Below are 19,321 nucleotides of genomic sequence, written 5' to 3' on the forward strand. Positions count from 1 at the left end.
TACGCCACTTCCTGCCGTTTTCTAAGAGAACTTCCGGTTGCTCTCTTCCCCACCTCCCAGCTCCTCTTCCGCTTAAAAAAACAAAACACCAACGCTTTTCTGCCTCTACGCTCGCAGAGATATAAAAAGTGAAGAGTCGTTGAAAAGTGTTTCTCTGGTTCTCAGCTGGTTTTTAACTGTTTTGTGCAACGTGTCGCAGTTCTTGTAACGTGGTTCTTATTGGGAGCCGCACTAGGATCCCTTTGGGGAAGAAAGGTGGATGTTAACTGAAATATACTCAGAGTCGCAAAGTGATTTCATGCTCTTTATTAAGCTCATAGTGGTGAGGAGGGATGAATGAAAGTCCCATCAAAGTATCTGCTTTATATACATTATTTACACAATGGGCTGCACATGATTGGCTAATTCCGGAATTCTACTGTAAGCCAATCAGGTTGTGGATTCACTTCTATCTGGAGCATGATTGGGTAGTTCCTGCCAACCAATCATACTGCTGCATTGTTCTAGGACCAATCAGACTGCTGCATTCTGAATCCTATTGTTCTAGGACCAATCAGACTGCTGCCTTTTGGATCCTATTGTTCTAGGACCAATCAGACTGCTGCAGTTTGGATCCTATTCAACTCAGTACATAACATTAACTTTGACATAAAAAGAAGAAATATTCATAGCTGTCAGCTTTCAGATTTGAAAATAAGGGATCAGCGGCCTTGAAAATAAGGTATCAGCAGCCTCACCTGTCCCGGGGACAGTCTACGGGATATCTAACAATCCGGGATAGCAGCGGGAAGCAGTGGGAAACGGTGCTGGAATAAGGGAATTTCCCGCAAAAAAAGGGAAGGTTGACAGCTATGGAAATACTGTAATATTTTTAAATGTCCCACAAGGCGGAAAGGGAGAGCTGCTCGTAGAAATAAACGGAGACATTCTAAAGTAGTTGTGATCCTATCCCCACTAGATTTAAAGGTGGTTGTCAGAGGCTCAGGAGCAGAAGCACAGGGGAGAGAGCAAATAGAGAGCGGAGAAGAGGAATCTGAGGGGAGCGTAGGGGAATATGACAGTGACCCGAGAGATTCCATGAGCTTCTCCAGCGAATCAGAAGATTCCCAGAAGGGGGTGCCTATGGTAAGGGCAAGGGGGGTCCCAGGGGGGGGACGCTCCAGAAACAAGGGGCCAGCGGGGACTCCCAAGGGAGCAGCGGAGGATCAGGACCAGTTCCCCCACCAGAGCACAGTGGGGGGGAAGAGTCACATGAGTCAGGACCAGCCTCTCCTCCAGCGGGGAGAGAAGATGAGTCAGGGATAACCACGCCCCCATCGGAAAGTGGGGAAACGGAGGGAAGGCCAGGTCCAGCTAGCCTCCCCGAAAGAGGGAGCAGTGACAGAAGTGTAACGGTCAGAAGGAAAGTGGAAGGCTGCGCGCGCGCGCCAAGTTCAAATGTGCAGGAGCGCAGGGCAGCAGAAGACCCGGATTGGGAGCCAGGTCCAAAAGCCCGAAGGAGGGAGGGGGAAGAGTCAGGGGACTCAGCGTCAGAGGAGTCTAGGAGGGCTGAGACTCCGACTAGCAGGCGGACCCAGAGAAGGAAGGAACAGAGGAAGAGGTGGAGTAAGGCTAGAATCTTAAACTGGTGTCAGGGGGGAGGAGATTCAGATGGAGCTTCGACGGTCTAAGGTACAGACGTAGCGTTGCACGCTGCGCGTGTGGAAGTGAAACTGAACTTCAATAAAGACTTTTATACTAGAGAAAGAAGCAGCGTTGGTCTTGTGTGAGCTGGGACCTTGGGCAGCGCTGACAGTGGTTGTGGTGTTAACAGAGACGTGCAAGGAAAATGAATAAGGCTGAGCAACAACACCATACAATATATTCGAAGCCCGTTCTTTCGCTCAAAAGTATCTGCGTACTGTTGTTTGCTCCTCATAGAGCTGCAACCCTTCACTTAATACAGTTCCCTGCCTCTCAGCTGCAGTGCCCATAATTCTTTCATGGGTTGTGTTTAAAATGTACTTTAAAGGTATACTTTAGGCAACCCCAGGCAAGAAGGGCAGAAGGTGACAGTTCAGCTAGAGATAAGAATGTGTGCAAATGTAGCCAAATAAAATAATAATAATACTTTTATTATTTATACCCTTTAGGTATAAATTAAAAGGCGTAAAAAAACCCCTTTCTGTTGCTTTTGGTGTCACAGAATAACTCAGCTCCCTTCAAGTGGCCCTGCGTGTCTTATTTTTTTATCTCTGAGGATCAGAGGGGCCATTTCAACATCCGCCGGAAGTTCAGCCTAAAAGGCCGCTCTAGGGCGCGCAACCCTATCGTCCTGCGCGCTGTGCGTGGCGGGAGTGCCTCTCGCGTGTGTTTGCCGGGGAGTGGGAAAGATGGCGGACGCCTTTGGGGACGAGCTGTTCAGCGTGTTCGAAGAAGACCCTGCCGCCGCTTCCGGCTCGAAGAAGGCGAAGGGGGCAGCTGAGGCGACTGCCGCTGCCATAGGCAAGGCCGGGTGAGGACCCAGGGGAGAGCTTGAGAGGGAGAGGCGGAAGGGCGAAGTTCGACCGTCCCTATGGAGACGGCTGCAGTTTCGTGGGTTGTTGGACGCCCTCGAAGTGCCCTGAGAGACAGTTGGAGGAGGAGGCTGTAGTTCCCTGTTCCTGTTAAACGTTTCTCCGTGATAGGGGATCGCTAACTTTCTTTGCAAACTGGATAAAGTTTTGGGAGCACCGCACATCCCCCCAAAGCGACTTACAAACAAACCCCACATCGATACATTACTGCTGGGGGGCGGGGGAAGAAATACATTAAAAATATCCCACAAATTTCTAAAAGGCCACAGGCCTGGTTATAGAGAGAAGCTTTTGCCTGGCACCTAAAGATATTATGATGGCGCCAGGGGAGCTTCCCTTTCCCCCACAATAACCATCTCTGAAGCTTCACTTGAAGCTTGACAGCTGCAGGGTTAGCTTCCCTGTCCCCACAGTATTTCAGACTGTGTTGCCTGCAGCAAATAACATCACATTTGGAATGAATTCTGCACATATTTGAAAGGTCCCCTCACCATGGGATAACAGATGAGACATTTCCTTCTGATAGAGATGATAACAGCTGGTCAAGTCCAGGGGAGGGGGGGGGAATATGGAAAATTGTTAGAGAAATATTGTTAGAGGAGGTATACATAGAAAAACGAATAAAAATATTAAAAAACAACAACTGGCCCTGTTGCCTCTAGTAGTGTCAGATAAGTGATCGGCCCACAGCCAACCAACTTTGGAGATGCTGGGTTTTTGCTGCTTGTTCCGAGAGTAGTGCATGTAAACTCCACCAGGTCATGGCCTCACCTGGCAGCTTCCTTCCTTCCACATGATTTTTACCATTTGTGAAAGTCAGTGGTTATTACAGAGAGAAATTCATATCTGAATCTCAGCATGAAGCATCATTTAAAGAAATAGGAATGTTGCATTTCATATCCTGTTGGAAATCTGTTGAGCTTTGTTTAGATTTTGAGAGTTTACTAACAATGACCCTTTTTGTTGATTTGTATTTCAGGAAACAATCAGAAGGCAAATCTGCAGCATCCTCTAAATTTCCAACAAAAACTAAACGAGATGCAGAGATCGATAGCACAGACATTCCAGTTTTTGAAAAGAAGCCAAAGTTGGAAGATACCGCCACAGAAGATCTCAGGTAAGCATGTTAGAGGCTTGAATGGTTGCATGATAACTGGCCAGCAAAGATTACAACAAGCACCATAATTGAGCTTTCATAAGTGTTTTGTAAACATTGGCTTATATAACATTATTCTGCCATAAATAATCATATGAAGGAAAGCATGTTTGAAAACTTTGTGCCATGAATACTTGTCCTCTTGCTTAACCTAAAGGAAAGACACAGCTTGGAATTTTAGGACTTTGGAGTTGAAACTGATTCTGTTGAGTACTGGGATATACTTTTTCTGTTGTGTTTTGTTGACTAACAAATTGAGATTTTATCTCTTGCATTTATATAATCACTTTCCTTGCAAACTTGTGATGGCATAAGTTCTCTGGTTGAGGCTTCTTTTGTCTTTGTTTAATATTTTGGCTAGGTACTCATGAATTAGTATTTGTTGCTGATGCTCAAATGTGTCATTTACCCCACCCCACCCTTAAATGCCAAATAAATATAATTGTTTTCTGATAAATTTGAGCAAAGTGAATGAATATATGATGTAGCCTCCTAATTATGAATAAATTGCATTAATAAATATTTGAAGGGAGTTATCCTGTCCTGGCTGATCTAAAGCAGACAAGCTACTTATGGTGCAGTCTTTACCACAACTAAATTTCCAGTCTCCTAAGGTTAGCCCCATGAATAATTATTGCATGGGCATCTGCCCACTTCGCTTCTTGGATTTCCTCTTCCCCGAAATATCTTAGACTGTTACCCCAGTCCTTTAAAGATGAGAGGAATGTGAGTAAGACTCTGTACTGTTGTTTCCTTGAAGACCAGGATGATTAGTTTGCTTTATTCTGAACATTTTGATCTTCCTGCTGCTTTTAAAGATTTACTGTTTTAAGTTTAAATGTTCTTAACGTTATGTGATTAGCCTCTCTGATAAAATGCTTGAGGGTCAGGGTGTACATTGGAATAATTAACAAATGTTTACCCATCTTTAAAAGGCTAGGGCAGATAACTGGGATACTAGTATGATGATAGTGGGGGGTGGGAAGAGCAGAGAACATGCAGGCGTGTAGCAGTTTTTTATGGTGCTTTGAGCCTAGGGCATTCATTACTTGCCCCAGGTGACAAGATGAGTAGCAAATTGTCTTGCAGTTTTTTAAGCTGGCTCCAGAATTGGCATTTTGTGGGAAATATGTAATAATGATTGTACTAGCTAAGGGATTGACAAGCATTGTTTTTTCATAGTCCCTAGTCAGGATATCATGATAATTACTTAAACCAACAACCTTCATAAATGTATGGGATATTTCGTTAATGATTGCTAGTATTAATTTGCCCTTTTCCTTTCAGTTTGGCAGACCTGATGCCAAAAATAAAGGTACAAGCAGTTGAAACTGTTGAAGGTTGTACACATGAGGTGAGTTTAATGTCGGTGGTTGTTATATTTTGTTGCATATGCTACTACTTGTTTGAATTTCCTGGCTCTTATAGTAGATACTTTAAAAACTCTGCTTAGTTACCGTATTTTTCGCTCTATAAGATGCACCAGACCACAAGACGCATCTAGTGGAGGAGGAAAACAAGAAAAAAAATATTCTGAATCTCAGAAGCCAGAACAGCAAGAGGGATCGCCCTTTTGCTGTTCTGGCTTCTGGGACAGCTGTGCAGCCTGCGTTCGTTCCATAAGACGCACACACATTTCCCCTTACTTTTTAGGAGGGAAAAAGTGAGTCTTATAGAGCAAAAAATACGGTAATTATTATTTTTTAAATAGAAGAGGTATTGCACTGGCATTGGATAGAGCCAATTGCTAGTGGTAGCATTTATTGATGAAGAAATTGTTTGAGACAGGTTTGTTTCTGAAACAAAGGGTTGTATGCAACAAAGCTGTCCCATTAGCACAAGGACTTACACCTGCGCACTGGGACTTCATCTTCTCTTCCTGTGCTTCTCCATTCTGTTTGGGAGGAGGGTGGGGAGAGAAGTTGGAGAGGAGTTCTCTTTTTTTTAAAAAAAATATTTTTTATTAAACAGTTTTTATAACCACAAACATAACATAAAAACAACAAATACATAAACAAACAAAAACAAAAACAAAAAACAAGTACCATTTCATATCTTAATTTCTTATACCTTTCTTCCCCGACTTCCTCATGCCTCCCTTTTCTGTATTCCAAATTCTAATCAATTACTCAGCAAATCTTCCCTTATTTTACTTTAAATTTAAGCTAATCTTCCTTATTCTCCTTGTCTTAACCATTGCTAATAGTAACCATTTACTTTCCAGTCCAACATCATTCTAACTTTCATTAATTTTGTAATATTTCTTTAGATAGTCCTTGAACTTTTTCCATTCTTCTTCCGCTGCTTCTCTTCCCTGGTTTCGGATTCTGCTCGTCATTTCTGCCAGGCCCATGTAGTCCATCACCTTCATCTGCCATTCTTCCAGTGTGGGTAGATCCTGTGTCTTCCAGTACTTTGCAATGAGTATTCTAGCTGCTGTTGTAGCATACATAAAGAAAGTTATATCCGTCTTTAACACCCCTTGGCCGACAATACCCAAGAGAAAGGCCTCTGGTTTCTTAGGAAAGGTATATTTAAATACCTTTTTAAGTTCATTATAGATCATTTCCCAGAATGCCTTAATCTTCGGGCACGTCCACCAAAGGTGAAAAAATGTGCCTTCCTTTTCTTTACATTTCCAACATTTATTATCAGGCAAATGGTAAATCTTTGCAAGCTTGACTGGGGTTATGTACCACCTATAAATCATTTTCATAATATTTTCTCTTAAGGCATTACATGCCGTGAATTTCATCCCGGTGGTCCACAACTTTTCCCAATCAGCAAACAAAATATTATGACCAATGTCCTGAGCCCATTTAATCATAGTTGATTTAACCGTTTCATCTTGTGTATTCCATTTCAGCAGCAAATTGTACATTTTTGACAAATTCTTAGTACTGGATTCTAACAGTTCAGTCTCCAATTTTGATTTTTCCACCTGGAAGCCAATTTTACTGTCCAATTTAAACACTTCATTTATTTGGTGATAGTGCAACCAATCTCTCACCTTCCCTTTTAATTTCTCAAAACTCTGCAATCTCAGTTTGTCCCCTTCCTTTTCCAGAATTTCCCAATATCTTGGCCACTTCGACTCCATATTTAACTTTTTAACTGCCTTAGCTTCCATTGGCGACAGCCACCTTGGGGTTTTGTTTTCCAGCAAATCTTTATATCTGACCCAGACATTTAATAGTGCTTTTCTGACAATATGGTTTTTAAAACTTTTATGTGCTTTAACCTTGTCATACCACAAATATGCATGCCACCCAAAAATATTGTTAAAACCTTCCAAATCCAAAATGTCTGTGTTTTCAAGAAGCAGCCAATCTTTTAGCCAGCAGAAAGCTGCCGCTTCATAGTACAGTTTAAAGTCTGGCAGGGCAAACCCCCCTCTTTCCTTTGAATCCGTTAATATCTTAAATTTAATTCTGGGCTTCTTGCCCTGCCAGACAAATTTAGATATATCTTTTTGCCACTTCTTGAAACAGTCCATTTTATCCATTATTTGTAATGCTTGGAACAAGAACAACATTCTTGGCAATACATTCATTTTTATAACTGCAATTCGACCTAACAAGGAAAGCTTCAAGTTTGACCAAATCTCCAAATCTTTTTTCACTTCTGTCCAAGTTTTTTCATAATTGTCTTTAAATAGGTTCACATTCTTAGCTGTCATATTTATACCCAAGTATTTCACTTTTTTAACCACAGTCAACCCCGTCTCATTCTGAAACCTTTCTTTTTCAACCTGTGTTAAATTTTTTTCCAATACCTTAGTCTTTAACTTATTCAATTTAAATCCTGCCATTTGACCAAACTCTTGAATTATTTCCAAAACTCTTTTCGTGCTAGCTTCTGGCTCTTGTAATGTAAGTACCAGGTCATCTGCAAATGCTCTCAATTTATATTGTTTAGCTCCGACCTGGATCCCTTTAACCAGCTGGTCCCTCCTAATCATATTAAGCAAAACCTCCAGGACCGATATAAAAAGTAGTGGGGAGATAGGACACCCCTGACGTGTCCCTTTTTCAATCTTGAACTCTTCTGTGACCACATTATTTACAATTAATTTTGCTTTCTGTTCAGAGTATATTGCACCTATACCGTTTTCAAACCCTTGGCCTACCCCCATCCCTCGGAGGTTCTTCAACATAAAACTCCAAGATATATTGTCAAAGGCTTTCTCGGCGTCCACAAATATCAAAACAGCCTTAGTGTTTATATTCACTTCCAACTTCTCCAAAATGTCAATTATATTCCTTACGTTGTCCGACAAATGCCTTTTCGGGAGAAAGCCCGCTTGGTCCCCATGAATCTCCTCCATCAAAACTCTTTTCAATCTCTTTGCTAAAATATCAGCAAAGATTTTGTAATCCACATTTAGTAACGAGATGGGTCGGTAGTTCTTAAGTTGGGTCTTTTCAGTCTCTGTCTTTGGTATAAGTGTGATGTAGGCCTCCCTCCATGTATCGGGTGCCTTCCTCCCCTCCATGATCTCGTTGCAGACTTCCTTCAAAGGTTGTATCAACCCTTCCTTCAAAACTTTGTAGTATTTGGAAGTCAGTCCATCCGGTCCAGGAGATTTGCCCAACGTCATGCTTTGAATGGCATCTTCTATTTCTTGTGCTGATATCTCCTGGTTCAAAATTGTCTTACTTTCCTGCGAAATCTTTTTCAGCCCATTTTTCTCGAGGAATTGTTGTATGTCCATTTCTTTCTGCGGCCCTTGTGTGTACAGTTGTCTAAAGTAGCTCTGAAAACAGTTCCTAATTTCCGCTGGGTTACATATGTTCTTTCCCTCCACTTCTATGTTTGTTACCGTGTTGAGTTTTTGTCTCTTCTTTATTTGCCAAGCCAATAACTTGCCACATTTATCTGCAGATTCAAAAGTCTTTTGTCTCATTTGTTTAATTTTCCATTCTATTTCTTGATTCATCAGTTCCATGTATTGTGTTTGATATAATTTAATTTCTCTTAAACTCTCTTGCGATTTTGGCTTCAATCTTAGTTTCCTTTCCCCTTCTTTTATCTTTTCCAAGATTTTCTCTTTCCTCTCATTTTGCTTTCTTTTCTTTAATGTATTTTGTTGTATCAAAAACCCTCTCATCACGGCTTTACTTGCGTCCCATACTATTCTTTTTTCTACTTTAGTCCTTAAGTTGATTTCAAAATAATCTTTCAAAGTTTTTTGGGCCTTCTTACAAATCTCCTCGTCTCTAAATAAGGTGTCATTCATTCTCCATCTGAAGGAGCCAGTTGTTGTTTGCTTCATCACCATCTTTACTGCGTTATGGTCGGAGAAGGTTTTTGGGCAGATTTCCACTTTCTTTATGTTCGACGCCATACTGCTAGTCACCCAAATTTGGTCAATCCGTGTCCATGTCATTTTGGCTTCAGAAAAGAAGGTTCCCTCTCTTTCTAATGGGTGTTTTGTTCTCCAAATGTCAATCAAGTCCATATTGTCAGCCATTTCAAAAAAAGTTTTTGGTAGTCTTCCGTCTTTTGTAACTACCTGTCTTTGTGCTTTGTCCATATTTGTTGAAACTACTCCATTCATGTCACCCATCATAATTAAATTGTAATCCATATAGTCCATCAAAGTCTCATGCAACTTCTTAAAGAATTCAGCTTTCCCTTCATTTGGTGCATAGATTCCCACTATCAAAAACTTTTCTCCTTGAGATTGAATTTCAATTGCCAAATATCTTCCTTGATCATCTTTAAAAATTTGTTTCGGTTGCAAATTTTCCTTTGCATAAATCACCACTCCTCTCTTTTTTACTCTGTCTGAAGATATAAATTCTTGTCCCAATCTTTTGTTTATTAATAATTTTCTATGTGCTCTTGTCACATGAGTCTCTTGTAAACAAATCAAGTCCAATTGGTCTTTCTTTAAAGCATGAAATATATTTTTTCTTTTTCTGGGAATATTTAAACCGTTACAATTCCAGGTTAGAAGTTGCAGAGCCATGATGGGGTTATTTACTCTTTCCTCCTACAGCTCCCAGTTGTTGTTCCTCTTTTGTCGGTAGTTCCGTATCCGTATCTAGTGGTCCCTTGCTTGAAGGGTGCCCTTGTCCTGGAAACGTCTCTTTCTGTAGGTCTTCTTCGTGTTCTCCTAAGAACTTGTCTTTATCACTCACTGTCTTTATTCTTCTTTTCTTCCCCTTGTATTTAAAAGACAAGCCTTGGGGAAACTCCCACCTGAATGGTATGTAGTTCCTTTTCAGCAGTGTCACCAAGTCCTTGTAAGAACCTCTTGCATCCAAAATACTTTTGGGAATATCTTTAAAAATCTCAATGTGAAAATCTTCAATTTGAAGGGTTGTTTGATAATGCAGGTTCAGTATTTTGTCTCTCTCCTCCTTTGATCTTAAAGTTATTAAGCAGTCTCTGGGTCTGTTCTTCCTCTGCCTTGTTCCCAGTCTAAATGCACTCTCAATCTTAAATTCTTCCTTATCCAGCTCCTGCTTCCAAAAGTCAGAAAATTCTTTTGTCAAGTAGTCCACCAAGTTGTCTCCTTCCTTTTCCGGCTCAAGTCTGATCCTTAGGTTCCTCTCCTTGCGTTGCATATCCTGCATAGAGAGTGCCAGCTCATACTCATCTAATTTCCTGTACACCGGTGGAAACTTTTCCTCGGCAGCAGTTGCAATTTCTTTAGCTTCCTCAGCTATCTTTCGTGTTGTAGATGAATCTTCAAGTAGTTTCCCAATTGCTTCTGCATTAGAGTTCACTTTGTTCCCAAGGTCAGTTATACTTTTTGTGTTTAAATCAATTTTCCCAGAGATTTCTTCAATTTTCTTATTTGTTTCAGCGCCTTGCTTTTTTAGTTCCTCCAAAGAGTCATTTATTTTCCCCAATGCCTTAGCAAATGCTTCTTCTGAAGACATTATTTTCACTTTTGCCTTTGAGACAGCTGCAGTTCCAGAGGCTCCTGATACAGAGGCCCTTCTTTGCATAGAAAGATCGACTTTGTATTGTCTACCAGATCTCAAGGTTGTTTCTTGTGAGTCCTCTTTCTCTTTACCATCTGCCATAACAAAGTCTTTCACTCAAGGTCATTCCCACACTCTTAAGCTGTCAGAAAAAAAATTCTCAAGTTTTAAGCTCCACTTGTTGCTGAAACTATTCACAAGTCCTCTAGAGGGCGTAAAGTCAAATCTTTGCCTTCAAGTTAGTCCCACTCCTTCCAAAAAACAAACAAAAGCCCTCCTAGTCCCTTTCAATTATTCTTTTTTCTTTTTAAAAGATCCAGATCAATAGTGTCCTGCAAATAACTTTACTGTGCAACAAAATAACGTGTTTCAAGTTGAGAGTAGCCAAAGTCAATATTACAGTTACTTTTTAACCTTCTTGTAGCGACAGTCCTTAGCCGGTTCCTTTTCTCCGGCAGTCCGACCCCCAGGTGAAGGAGCAGCGGTAAACAGTTCAATTTCTTTTAAGCAGGCAGGAAAGCACTTTAAAGTCTTCTCCCCCCCCCCCTCCTGCCTTCGGGGGAGGGAGTTCTTTGCTTGGTGGTGGATTTCTTAGTTCGCACAACTCTCCTGTCAAAAAGTTACAGCTTGAATGCCTTTCGCTTTGATCTTGCTACAGAACGGAAAGCAGACTTCCTTTTTAGTGCTTGTCCGTCTCGGTGCCCAAATTCTTTAATTTTAACGTCCAATTATATTTTAAAGTTCAATCCTACTCACGGAAAATTGTTCTTTTAATCCGAATTCACCGGAAGAAGTCAGCGCTCTCCGCTAATGGCGACGCGGCTTCGCTTCGTAGGCTGGGTGAAAGCGACTCTCAGCACCGCTCCACACACCCTCCGCTGTTCCGTAGCCTTTAAAAAGGCTATTTCACAACGTCGGGGGGGCGCAAAGGTGCCCGCCGAGTCTCCAGTTTACAGGCTATGCGCCTGTGATTTTTGAGGGTCCTCGCTCCGCCGTGGCTGCAGGACCCGAACCCACGAAGCAGATCTCTCCCGGAGCTCCGGGAGAAATCCGCCATTAAGCGCTGGCGCTAACCGGAAGTCTGGATAGTCCTTAGTATTAAACACCAAATCTCGGAGAAGCTCTAGTCCAATAAAGTCCATATTTCTTCCAACCAGACCTCCATACTCAAAAGTGGAGCCTAAGTCTTGTTTCTTACTCTTTTTAAATCCAAATGTCCCAAAAGCTCCAACTTCCATCTTAATCAGATTTGTAATCCATAGGTCTACTAACTCTACTAACTGAGCTACTCTCAGTCCTACGCACAGCATGGGAAAAGTGAATAGAGGAGTTTTTCTCCCTCTCTCATAATACAAGAACTCATGGACAGCCATCCAATGAAGCTGAATGTTGCAATCATATACAGTGGTGCCTCGCAAGACGAAATTAATTTGTTCCGCGAGTTTTTTCTTCTTGCGAGTTTTTTGTCTTGCGAAGCACGGTTTCCCATAGGAATGCATTGAAAATCAATTAATGCGTTCCTATGGAGACCGCTTGCCAGGCTGGCGGTGCGGAGAAGGGCTTTTCTCCCTACCACAAGCCTTCGGGACAGCTACGGGAACAGAGGGGAAGGCGCGCAGCGCTTCTCCTCTGTTCCCGGGGCTTGCGGTGGGAGGAGGGTTTTTCCTCCCCACCGCCAACATTCAGAACAGCATTCTGAATGTTGGCGGTGGGAAGGAAAACCCTCCTCCCACCGCAAGTCTTCAGGACAGCCATCCGAAGGCTGGCGCGGGGAGAAGGTCTCTCCGCCCCACCGCCAGCCTTCGGAGGAGCCTTCTTATAGAGCAAAAAATACGGTAATTATTATTTTTTAAATAGAAGATGTATTGCACTGGCATTGGATAGAGCCAATTGCTAGTGGTAGCATTTATTGATGAAGAAATTGTTTGAGACAGGTTTGTTTCTGAAACAAAGGGTTGTATGCAACAAAGCTGTCCCATTAGCACAAGGACTTACACCTGCGCACTGGGACTTCATCTTCTCTTCCTGTGCTTCTCCATTCTGTTTGGGAGGAGGGTGGGGAGAGAAGTTGGAGAGGAGTTCTCATTGCACTAAACAACTTTGTTGGATACAACCCAAAGGCATTGGGAGCTTTGTTACTGAGGGAGAATCTAACATACTTTCTGAGCAATGTGTTAGCAGTGTCTTCATTCAGTTCTTTGCTTTTTCTGCTAATTGTAAAATGTCTTAGAATATTGGTGGTGGGAGAGGAGTATAGGTTTGAAAGGTAGCTGCAAATGTGCAGGAAGTTAATAAATTTCATCTACTAGTGTAAATATTTAAAACATTTTTTCCTTAGGTTGCTCTTCCTGCAGATGAAGATTTTATAGCTCTGAAGCCAAGAACTGGAAAAGCTGCAAAGGTTTGTGTTTTGAATGTTACAGCACATGCAGGAGGGATATCTGGCTGGAACTGCTAGGTATATAAGTAGTTCAAGCAGGTTAACATTTAATAACATGACTGCACCCCAGATTTCCTGTGGGGATTGCTTGTATGGCCTTAAACATATATTTGGTTTGATACTCTTTGAGTGTTGCAGAAAGATGATGCAATGAATCATTCTGTTTGCTCAAGACACTTTGGGCAAAAGCATTATCCAGAGTTCTTTGTAAAGGTCCTTGTTTCAATCTCTGGCATCTGCAAATAGGGCTAAGAAACCCTGGAGAGTTGCTGCCAGTCAGAGTAGACAGTATGGCGCTAGATGGACCAGTGATCTTACTCTGTATAAGGCAGCTTCCTATGACTTTTCACTTGACCAGCCTTTTTGTTAAAATTGGTTGGAAAGCTCAGTTTAACATTGGAATGAGAATAGCAATAATACTGGCTGGGACTCTTGATCTCATTCTAGCATTGGGGTATTTCCTTTGCTTATAGGTTAGGTGAAGGTTTTTATTCACATTCTTGTTGTGTGTTTCTTCATTAACATGAAGTATAGTAAAATCTGTTAATGTAGATTCTTAGAAGAAGGTTAGCAGACAACAGAAGTCTCAGGATGGTGGTTTTTAGGCATCGATAATGAGTTTATTAAAAGTGCTCTATTTTGCAATTTGAGCTAGTCATAAATTCCATGTAGACAAGCTAGATGGCAAAGCTCTCTTCACAATGATCTTTTAAGTGTAATTTCCATCATAAATGGGGATATCAGTTTCCATAGTTTAGCAGATGCATTTCAGTATCCCAAGAGATGTACAGTGTTTATAATGTCAAGACAGCTTGCAGAAATGTGCCAGCTTGTGGGGATTAGTATCAGGGGTGCAGTTTCCTATGTTTTGGAGTTTGAAGTACATACATGAAAAGCCTTTTATGATGATAATAATAAGAAGAAGAAGAAGAAGAAGAAGAAGAAGAAGAAGGTTCCACTCTGTAATGAATTCAGGAGAAACATTGGAGTGATTTATGATCAATTGTTCTAAAATTTTAATACAAAGTTACATTCCACGAAGATACTTGACAAAAATTAAGGTATATGTGTTGATTCTACCCCCCCCCCCCCCAGGAATATCCATTCATTCTCGATGCTTTTCAAAGAGAAGCTATTCTGTGTGTGGATAACAATCAGTCGGTGCTGGTGTCTGCTCATACATCAGCAGGGAAAACTGTGTGTGCAGAGTAAGTAATTCTGTGATAGATTTAAAAATAAATGCAAAAAGTGGGGGGGACTTATTGTATGTTTTTCCAAAATACTCAGTGGTGGAAAGTAAAAAATCACTTGCAGGTAACCAGGTGATCTTGGGCTGCTTTTTAAATGTGTATATCACCTCTCCAGTTTTGTTGCTCACGGTATTGACAGTTGCATTCCTTCTCTACATGAACAGGTGTGGGAGAATTGGGATGTAGGAGAGAGTCTAGAGAGGTTGGGTGTTGGCCGTGTCTTGACTCTTTATTTGCATGACTAGTTTTGCTATATCACTTGGAAAAGCTTAATTCGGTTTTCCAAAAGATTTTTTCTTGGAAGGCTGCCAGTAGAAGGGAGGGGAAAGTGATTTTTGCCAGTCCCTAGTATCACCTCCCAGGTGACGCGGGTGGCGATGTGGGTAAAACCTCAGTGCCTAGGGCTTGCCGATCGCATTGTCGGCGGTTCGAATCCCCGCAGCGGGATGCGCTCCCATTGTTCGGTCCAAGCTCCAGCCCACCTAGCAGTTCGAAAGCACCCTTAAGTGCAAGTAGATAAATAGGTACCGCTTTCTAGCGGGAAGGTAAACGGCGTTTCCGTGTGCTGCGCTGGCTCACCAGATGCAGCTTCATCACGCTGGCCACGTGACCCGGAAGTGTCTCCGGACAGCGCTGGCCCCCGGCCTCTTAAGTGAGATGGGCGCACAACCCTAGAGTCGGACACGACTGGCCCGTACGGGCAGGGGTACCTTACCTTTACCTTAGTATCACCTCCCACACTGTTTTGAAGGGCTGAGGGGTGGCATTGGAGGTTGTAGAGGGAGGGGGAATCACAGAATTCCCCACCAGTACCAGCAGGATCCCTCTACTGGGTCAAAAGCTTTCTGTGGACTGAAGACGGCTTTCTGTTCAGGATGATAAAGTCTGGATCTGATCCTTTGTGTCTCTTGTTTATTTTTATAGATCTGCAGTTCTTAGGCTGTTAAGTGTTTGGGGCAGATTGCTAGCAGGTTGTAGAAACACCAAAGAGTGTGGAATTGGAATGCTTGAGATTTTCTCATCCATTCTCCTGTTTTACGTTGACTGGACTACTATTTGCATTTATTGGATTTCAGCCTGTAGCTTGTTTCTAAATGTGTCTCCTTTACAAATTTATTGATAGATATAATAACAATGAAAAGTGTTTTGAAGTATCTTTGCTTTTAATGATTGCTCAATCACATATGCCCTGCAGGTATGCCATCGCTTTGGCTTTAAGGGAAAAACAGCGTGTGATATTTACTAGTCCCATCAAAGCTCTCAGTAACCAAAAATATCGTGAGATGTATGAAGAATTTCAAGATGTTGGTCTGATGACAGGGGATGTCACCATCAATCCAACAGCATCTTGTCTTGTAATGACAACGGAGGTAAGTTTGTCTAGGAGTTATCCTGTCCTGACACTGGTTTTCTCTGCTGGAGTGTTGGTGGCTCATATTTATGTTTACGAAGAAGTCAGTCCCACTGTGTTCAATGGGGCTTACTCCTTAGTAAGTGTGTTTAGGATTACTGTGTGCAGTACCCAATTTGTGTTATTGAAGATAAAACAAATAGTTGTCTATAGCAAAAATAACTACGAAAAGTCAGTATACTATGCAGAACCATTTTAACTTCCTTCTTTCATTGCACCTTTCCTTGTCTATAGTCTTAAGTGTTGAATGGTATCTTTAAATGTAAAGGTTCATCATTGTTCCACCCGATGTGTATGTCTTTAAGGGGCCAGAACAAGGGCCAGAGCAAGATAACGAGACCCAGCTTTACAGCTGTGAAACATAGCAGGTGCTGCTGAGTTGTATTGATTAAGCTGTGTCAGCAATTGGGTGTAGTATATAAGTAGCAGCACGTAGTTCTCCCATTACCCTGGGGGATGGGTTGGTGGTTGGGTCTGGTCTGTTGATGTATTTAATGTAAATGGAGTTTTTGTTTTTCTTATTAAAACCTTATTTTTGAGTCCCTTTTTAATGCATGGTCTCCCCAGCAAGCTCTCTGCAGCGTTACTATACTGCAAATAGCCAACATTAAGTTCCCATATAGCAACTATTTTTTTATTATACAATGGAATCTTGGTTCTCGAACGTAATCTGTGGCTCCCAAAATGTTCGAAAACCAAGGTGCAGCTTCCGATTGGCACAGGGACCTTGGAAACAATAGCCGACAGCCGCATCAGACATTCGGCTTCTGAAAAACTTTCAAAAACCGGAACACTTACTTCCAGGTTTTCGGTGTTCGGGAGCCGATTTGTTCATCAACTAAGCCATTTGAGAACTAAGGTTCCACTGTAATAATTAATAATATAATTTTTAAAATTTATATCCTGCCCATCCGGCTGGGTTTCCCCAGCCACTCTGGGTGACTTACAACATATATAAAAATTCAACAAAACATAAAAAAGCGACAAACAAATCAGTAGAAACCAATAATAATAAAAATTAAATACATTATGAAGAGAGACTTTGTCTGTGTGGGCAACCCTGTGTGGAGGACCTGTGCCAGTATTTATTGCAGTGCCTATAATATATAGAGCCAAAAGACTGATTCATAAAACCCCTGTTTCCGAATGGAACTCACTTGAATAGGGTGGTAAGTAAGGGTGAAATGGCTGCTGAGTGATACTGATGACTTTGTAACTTATAAAGTAGCACTTTATGCATTGGCACCTAAGAAGATCAGGAGGAAAGAACTAGATAAAATAGTGGTCAGCTGCAAAGGGGATTCGGATATTTAATTTGGCACATTTTACTGGAGAATATTCTGCTATTCTATTTTATGCAACAAACAATCTTAGTAGTTGTGACCGTAGTTTATATTGTATGTGTGGTGCCTGATGATTTTCATGGTTATTGCTGTTTTTCCTTTTGTTATTTTTCTGAATGATGCCGTGGCCTATGGCTAGTGCAATAAAAGTCGATGATGATAACAATAATAACAGTTTACAGTAATACCCAACTTAAAATAACCGTCAGCCCCAACTAAACATTTAACCAACCCCAACCTGACAAAAACAAAACATAGGAACCAAAATTAGAACCGTTTAAAACATTGTAAACCTTTTTAGCCGGCTGCCCCAACCCAAGAGTTGTTTCAGCAATGTCCCAGTGGCTGTGAGTCTGGGCCCCGCCTCCTAGACCAGGTGGAAATGGGACTTGCAGGAGGGAGCAGGCTTCCTTCCAGCACTCACAGCAGTTGCAATCCTTTATAAGTAAAGGATTCATGAAATTTCACTTTAGATCCTGGGCCTTAAAGAAATCTTGCATCACAGTGTTATTTGTAAATAGGGCTTAGATTTTGGCCAATGTATTTATTCCTGTTTATAATGCATTATATGCCTTGTTCTGTCGGCTGAAGGTGAATTATGGCAGTGGCCTTGTCACAGTCTTCTTTCCTAATTGAAATTTATTTTTCTTTTTAGATTTTGAGAAGTATGCTTTACAGAGGTTCTGAGGTCATGCGTGAAGTTGCTTGGGTTATATTTGATGAAATTCATTACATGAGGGATTCAGGTATTGCATTTTTGCTAATTATGTATGGATTCATGCATGCAGAAATCAGATGGAAATAATGTGTCTTATAACGTTTCCTGTGGGTTTTCTGTTTCTAGAGCGTGGTGTAGTATGGGAGGAAACCATCATTTTACTCCCAGACAACGTTCACTATGTGTTCCTTTCTGCCACTATTCCAAATGCACGCCAGTTTGCTGAATGGATATGCCATCTTCACAAACAGGTAAAGTTCTATATGTGAAATAACTTTTGGAAACATACTGTATTAGAAGGCAGTGATGCCATAGAAGTTTCTAGTTAATTCAGTGACTTCGTTTGGATGTTAAACTGTGGTTTGGGCTATGTGAATGAGCCCAACCTCCTCCTGGCTTGCATGCATCACCCCCTGCCCCCTTGGAGGAGTTCAGAAGCTTTTTATTTCACTTTTACTTAATGTCTGAACCAGGAATTGTCCCTGGTACAAGTAATGGGCAGATCCTATGACTGAGCTTGCCTTCACAGGAAGGGAGCCATTCATCTTGTTGAGAAGCCTGTATTGGTAACTTAGCTCAGCTGTTGTAATATAGAAGTTGAACATGTCAAATACACTGTGTACTGCTTATAAAGGCGCTATAAATTATGTAAATAAAATAATGGGTTTCTCTCTTCCAGCCTTGTCATGTGATTTACACAGATTATCGACCCACTCCGCTGCAACATTATATCTTCCCAGCAGGGGGAGATGGACTCCATCTTGTAGTTGATGAAAATGTAAGGAATTGTTCAATTGATTTTGGTGATGCCTGTACTTGTAACGTAAAATGCAAAAATGAAAGATGTGGGGTGAAGAATAAGGGCCAGTAGGCACATCCAAGGGTTTGTGAAAGCCCTTGATATTTTTTAACTTGAACAGCAGATACTGAGCCATAAGCATAAAGTTGTGCCATATGTGCATCTATGGCACATAAATCTTGTGTCATAGCAAAGTCTGCTTTTGAATACCCCTCCTAGTTTCCAAAATGATTTGCCATGCAGCATAGAAGAACAGAAAGCTGAAAATATTTTTGTGTTTTGAAAATCTTGAGATTCCTCCAGGCTTTCTATTAACTCCCTCTTCTGCCTGGTTGGTAGGGATCAGTGCTAGGAAAAGGACTTCCTCTGTTAGGATATAGAGAGAGTCTTTGGTTTAGTTTAGTGTTTTTTGTATCAAATAATCCTACAGTGTGGGGCTCCTTAAATATTAGATCATATTTTCTTATTTAGGCTAAATTCTTCGTTAAGGTTTTTTTTGGTGTGTTTTTTTAAAGAAAGTGTTTCAGTCTCTTGAGTGTATGCATTTTCATTGTAACTGCCCTAGGTCTCTGGGGCAACAGTTCCGAACCTTTTCACTATGGTGACCACAAGTCCAAATTTACTTGGAATAGTGACCCATTGATTTATAATCACATGAATTTTGGAGCTAGGGTCTTGGACAACCATCAGTTTCATGTATTTTAATGACAA

General features: G+C 41.3%; 1 protein-coding gene across 1 annotated transcript in view; it reads left to right on the top strand.

Annotated features, from left to right (window-relative positions):
* The first annotated feature begins 2,328 nt into the window (after nt 1–2,328).
* MTREX (Mtr4 exosome RNA helicase) overlaps nt 2,329–19,321 on the top strand; it is a 45,745-nt gene continuing 28,752 nt past the window's right edge. The window contains exons 1-9 of the mRNA XM_053409265.1: nt 2,329–2,494; nt 3,535–3,672; nt 4,999–5,065; nt 12,988–13,050; nt 14,185–14,297; nt 15,535–15,709; nt 17,749–17,839; nt 17,938–18,062; nt 18,491–18,589. Of these exons, the coding sequence (XP_053265240.1) occupies nt 2,373–2,494; nt 3,535–3,672; nt 4,999–5,065; nt 12,988–13,050; nt 14,185–14,297; nt 15,535–15,709; nt 17,749–17,839; nt 17,938–18,062; nt 18,491–18,589 (993 nt within the window). The 5' untranslated portion in view covers nt 2,329–2,372. The remainder of the gene's footprint in view (nt 2,495–3,534; nt 3,673–4,998; nt 5,066–12,987; nt 13,051–14,184; nt 14,298–15,534; nt 15,710–17,748; nt 17,840–17,937; nt 18,063–18,490; nt 18,590–19,321) is intronic.

This window comes from Podarcis raffonei, chromosome 11, assembly GCF_027172205.1.
Source record: "Podarcis raffonei isolate rPodRaf1 chromosome 11, rPodRaf1.pri, whole genome shotgun sequence".
In the NCBI taxonomy this organism is placed as follows: domain Eukaryota; kingdom Metazoa; phylum Chordata; class Lepidosauria; order Squamata; family Lacertidae; genus Podarcis; species Podarcis raffonei.